Genomic DNA, 6202 nt, shown 5'->3' with positions numbered 1-6202 from the left:
TTAATTAATTAATTAATTAATTAATTAATTTAGTTTATTAGTTATATAGTACTTAGTTAAGGTGTTAAGGTTAAGTATTACATATATATATATATATATATATATATATATATATTTATATATATATTTATATATATATATATATTTAAAGTGTGTGTGTGTATGTATATGTATATGTATGTGTATTTACATGTGTATAGATCTATAAAAATTGCATGTATGTATATGGCGATATGTCGGTATATATGTCTATTATAATATATACGATATACTTTGGTATTGTTTCTGATATCGATATAGGGCTTGTTGACCTCGTTTTATATATGCGCATCGTCATCTTCTGCATGCATATGAACAAGTTATTTGTACATGCTCATTTATTCGTAGTATCCGTGTTTTATATTTCAGTATACTCCCATATATTATTAACTATATATAACATGAAATATCTACGGGTGTTATGTATAAAATCATCGTATATGTATATATATATGTGTGTCTGTGTGTATGTATGTATGTATGTAGGTATGTATGTATTTATATGTACATGTACATATATATATATATATATATATATATATACAAGTGTGTCTGTAGTAAATATATATACAAGTGTGTCTGTGTAAATATATATATAAGTGTGTCTGTGTGTATACATATGCAAATGTATATACATACACATTTACATATATGAACGTATATATATGCATTTCTACACACATATATATTAATATAAATATAGATATGAGTGTGTGTGTGTGTGTGTGTTATTTATGTATGAATGAATATATATATATATAATATGTATATTCTATGTATATAATGTTGTACAAGGCGGAGTCACATCTTTGTTTTTTCGAATTTGAGCTAGCATATCCGAGTGGTATAGCTGGGTGGCGGTATCTACTTTACAAGCGTATGTTTGCATTCTGGTCTATACTACGAGATGCTAGTAATGCTACCCGAAGTTTACGTTGTAAGGAAAGAGTGTAAGATCTGACGTTGCGTTGTATTCAACTCACAGGAAAGGCGAATTCTCCACTGAACATAAAGATGAAGACATACTGCGGCCCGGGATTGGCCAGTTGCTGCCTAGTCATAAGTGTGTGGGGAATTATACAATTGGTATGACTGCCTTGATCTTATGTCGGTAGTTCAGATTGTGCTCGTCAATGACGATTCTCTCTTTAAGTCAAGCTGTGTACGAAGATGCTCAGCATGAATATTCCCGCACTAAATTCAGGCGTTTGAGTTCTCAGTCGTTTGATGCTATTTGTATATTCATTCGCCTATCTGCACATATTACCCCGTGCTCAGACCAGTGTAGGTAGCAGTTCGATTGTTTAATACCTCAGTCCCTTTGCTTGTTCACAGGCTGTGCTTGGCGTTCTATTCGAGAGAAAGAGTATTGGCTTGTACCATGATTTCGAAGAAGGACAAGAGGGCGACATAGCAAGGAACTGTTTTATCGCTTCTGGATTATACTTGGCGACACTGCTATATTGTATCTACTGTGTATCCATGAACAATCGAGATGCGAAGGCGGCGGCAGATGATCAACAATTCGAGATTAGGGAGTAAATACAAGCGTTATAATGAGTTCTAGCTATGTCTATGTCGACAAGAAGGTCTGTATAACCCGTTGTCAGCATTCGTGCATACTTATGCATTCGATTAAAAAACATAAGTTGCACGCAAAATGGCTGTTCTATGATTGTAGTAGTGGGCAATATGAAACTTGGGCGTCGTTCTACTTCGAGGAAATATAGCCACTATGCAAAAACTCGGGCTATTGTCAGTAAATCGTATTTAAACCCCAAAAACGCAAGACAATAAAATATTCCAAATAACGGATGAAGCATTGGTGTTGTCTAACTAAAGTGACTTTATATTGAACTCGAGACAATTCTATCTGCCAAACATTGGGTGAAAGATTGGTGTTGTCTATTCTAAATTGACTTATATTGAACAAATAACACAGGGAATGATTGACTTGAGAATGTAGGGGTTTTTTTTGTGAGCAGAACTTTTATTCTCGCTTTGCACATAGCCGTACACTTTCTCTCTAGCCCACACACTTGAATGGTCAATAAGTATTTCTTCATTCCTTGTTTCAAATATATTTTCGACAGGCCAGCTCAAACCCACACAGATGGATGCTGTATCTGTTGTCTTAGATTCAAACACTGCCTAGTGTACACACCGAAGTGCTATTTATATTCTCAATGTGTTCCTTCAGACAATGTGTCTACATATGACAAGTAAGGCCCAATCTGTACTGCGGTTTCTTTTCTATATTGTGCTCCTGCACTTCAGCCTACCTACGACCCACCCTTCCATATCTTGATCACGGGTCTACTGGTGGGAAGGGCTGCTGCCATCTTATGAATATGCCAGTAGCATGCGTACTGTATTGATACAATAATGTAATATAAAAAATTCAAGAACCTTTGCGCAGGCGTGATTTATCAATCCTGCCTCCCAAACAGATGTTATTTATGCCCTTTCGTTTACAAGAAACATATTCCCTGATAACCAAGGTACCCGGCAAATATGCTACTTCTAACCGAAAAATATACCTCGCAGAGACTATCGTTTGTCTTGGTTACGAATATATTCGAAGTTTCAGAGATGGCTTCTCATTTGTATGTAAGATAAAATTTCAACGACGATTCCTTATTTGTATATACGCTCGACGTCGAAGACAACTACGAAACGTACAACTCGAAAGACGCAAGCAACTTAAAAAATCCAACTTGGGAAGAAGCTGATTCTCAAAATATGTATACAACAAGCTGTTTATAGCTATATGATTTAACATGGGCATTTGCAAATAGGATGTAATCTCAGATCAGAACAATGGTATGTATGTGCGTGGACATCATCATCACCAGCTGTTGTCAAGGCATTGTTCTGTGACACCATTCCCCCATTTGCAGGCCCCCCTGTAAAAGAAATTGGCTCTCTGAATGATCGCCTTCTGTCCCAGTCGGCCAGTCTCCACGGCGTCCCAGGCTCAGTCCCAGACTCCCAGGCCCCACAGCCCCCACTGCCGCCCCAGCCGTGATTTTTGCCCCGAAATTTGGCGGGTCGAATACTTTGACCACATGCTGCTTCTATTTACAATCGGAACAATATTCACCATATATCACTATCACATCACAAAGTGCATACCCTAATCACTATCATATCACAAAGTGCACGCCCTACGAACTCGCATACAACACAGGTAGCATTGTCTATATAATAACGTTACCTTGTAGTTCAGCTAGAATTTAACAACCATATCAATCATGCCCACATTATGTGCGATTTCCGGTGGGTTCTACGCGCTGGAAGTCACTGTGCCCAAGAAACACTACGTCTACATGCGCAAACACGTGGTCAGAGAGGATGAGGAAAGCGACGAGACTCCCGCTGGTCGCACACTGTTCGTGACTAACATACCAACAACGTATACGGAAAGTACCATTATGTCTATATTTAAAGCCCAGGGGTCCGGGGGTGTCAGCAAAGTAACGATACACAGGCGGAGTAACCAGAAGCACACACGCACGCTAGCGAAGGAATTGTATGGCGAGTGCAAAGACGAGGATGATTTGACTCGATTTTCACACGTGGTTTTCAAGAGTGAGAAGCAGTTGGAGAAGTTTATAAAAGTGAAGAAGGATGTGAAAGCAGTGGAGTCTACTGAGAGGTTATTACCGGTGGGTATGGAGAAATGGGCTCAAGAATGTCAGTTGAATACATACCCGGATATATCAGTACTGTCTAACGAGATCGCTGAGGCTATGGTAGAGTTCGATGCGCTCGAAGCGAAGAGAAAGGCACTGCGCAAAGCAGCCAAGAATAAACCAGATGACGATGGGTGGGTTACTGTGTCGTATGGCAAGAAGGCTAATGCCCTCAACGATCTGGCCGAGGAGGAACGCCTGCGAAAGAAGAAAACGCGCGACATGTCTAATCTTTATAAGTGGCAACAACGCGAAACGAGACGGGAGGGTATGTGCTGTGTGGCTTATTCTGCTTTCTGAGTGTCTCGTATAACACAGTTTTATATATATATATACTTTAAAGTGCATCATCCGATTGGCACGTGCGTTCGTATAAGCTATCTTGAGATGTAGTATATATATATATGTAGCTATGTATCTATGTGTGTAGGTATGTATGTATGTATTATAAATATATATATACATCTATATATATATATATATATATATATATAAGTATGTATGTATGTATGTATGTATGTGTATATATATCTAAATACACTACATAAAAGTATACTTATGAATTTTCTGCATGTGCTTACCTGCATGTAAATATTTAAAGTATCTGCGTATATATATATATATATACATATATATATATATATATATATAGGTATATATATGTATAAGTATATGTATAGGTATAGGTTTACATATATATATATATGTATATATAAATATATATTTATATATATATATATAAATGCACACATATAAGTGGCAATCTGTCTGTATACATATATATATATATGTGCGTGTGTGTATGTGTGTGTATGAGTATGTATATGTAGACGCGTGTGTGCGTCTATATGTTAATGCATTTTTTATGCATGTATGTATATATATATACTATGTCTATATATATATATATGTGTGTGTGTGTAGTGTGTCAGTGCTTATCGTATATGCTCATCTATGTATATATATGTATACAGATATATTATATATATATATATATATATATTATATATCTATCTATCTATATATATCTAAATATATATATATTTGTATATATATATGTTTGTGTGTATGTATATATGAGTCTCTATGTGCCTTTGTATATGCAAGTGTATATATACATTCATATACATACATATATATATATGTGTGTGTGTGTGTGTGTATGTGCCTTTGTGTGTGTATAGCTGTATTTATCCATCTATATTTGTCTATATATATATATACTATATTTGTGTTTTTTTCAATCTGATTTATGTTAATTGTTGAGACTTATGTCAATCGGTTGCGTTCCCAACGCGTGATAATGGTGTTCTTCAACTTTCGCAAAATGTATTGCAATGTTTTACCGCTCATTTAACATCGCTTCTTTTTGTTCTACACAGAAATTGCTGATTTGCGAAAGAATTTCGAGGACGATAAGCAGAAGATACAACTGTTGCGTATGCAGCGCAAGTTCAAGCCGTATTAAGCACTCACGAACGTTGTCAGTGCCCGCTTTTCTCTTATATTAGTGGGGTGTTGCTGTGGTCAAATACGGGGGCGAACTGTGTTTCTTTCTCGCAAAGGGCAGCTAACATCTGATGCACATGAGGAAGTCGAGCGATGCGCCATCTAGTATTTTGCTTGTCTTCAAAAACAGTGTATAAAGTCGCAAATTCTGGTGATAGCGCACAAATCCACTGTGGTAGTGATGCAACCAAGTGCGGTATCAATGTTGTGCTTATAGCTAAGCGACCGCCCTCCAAGCCCCCGGGACTCTCAGGAGTTTCTTGGTACTATTTTGTAGTTCTGTGATGAGCGTATGATATGGCTCGTGTATGGTTTGTCACCGAGCGATGGAGTACAATGCATCCACGGAACAATAAACATAAAACAATCTTCATTTCGAATCCACACCATTGTTAACATGTTATCGCGTTGTTCTTCCGTCTGCACAGCCGTATCAATGTATCATACTATCAAATAATCATTCCTACTTTGATACAAAAACAAATATCATTCTTCTAATATATGAACTATTTTTAATCTTAATTCTAACATGAAAACTAATATCATTCTCATTCCTAATATAAAAACTAAATAAATGTTAATATAAAAACTGTCACCATTCTTACTTCCAAATACAAAATTTAATATCATTCTGACTGTTTTAATATAGATATTACTATCGTTCTAACGTCAGTAATATGTTTTCAATAACGAAGCAGCTACACATCTGCCATCATGACTAACAGTTTACTCGGCAGCAGATCATATTGCTATAGTGTAGCAGAAATTTCAACCGGTAATGCCATCAGATAATTCTCACCATAAGTCAGCATATGCAGTAATGTGGTTCAGTCGCTTTCTGGTTCTGTACAGCAAAATAAAATCACACAATGTAGTTAGTACACAATATATATATATATATATATATATATATATGTATATATATATGTATGTATGTATTATATACTATATATCTATAT

General features: G+C 36.1%; 1 protein-coding gene across 1 annotated transcript; it reads left to right on the top strand.

Annotated features, from left to right (window-relative positions):
• The first annotated feature begins 3162 nt into the window (after positions 1-3162).
• On the top strand, positions 3163-5616 carry SARC_03503 (hypothetical protein). The gene is made up of 2 exons (XM_014302704.1): positions 3163-4002; positions 5117-5616. Exons 1-2 carry the CDS (start codon positions 3294-3296, stop codon positions 5200-5202), a joined length of 795 nt encoding a protein of 264 aa, XP_014158179.1. The 5' UTR covers positions 3163-3293; the 3' UTR covers positions 5203-5616.
• Positions 5617-6202: the final 586 nt, after the last annotated feature.

Source organism: Sphaeroforma arctica, assembly GCF_001186125.1.
Source record: "Sphaeroforma arctica JP610 unplaced genomic scaffold supercont1.179, whole genome shotgun sequence".
Classification (NCBI taxonomy): Eukaryota; class Ichthyosporea; order Ichthyophonida; genus Sphaeroforma; species Sphaeroforma arctica.
This window is presented reverse-complemented; position numbering and strand designations above follow the sequence as displayed.

Coding starts and splice junctions, on each gene's coding strand:
- SARC_03503 (XM_014302704.1), top strand. CDS start 3,294: ATGCCCACATTATGTGCGATTTCCGGTGGGTTCTACGCGCTGGAAGTC. Junction 4,003..5,116: donor ACGCGAAACGAGACGGGAGG/GTATGTGCTGTG, acceptor TGTTCTACACAG/AAATTGCTGATTTGCGAAAG.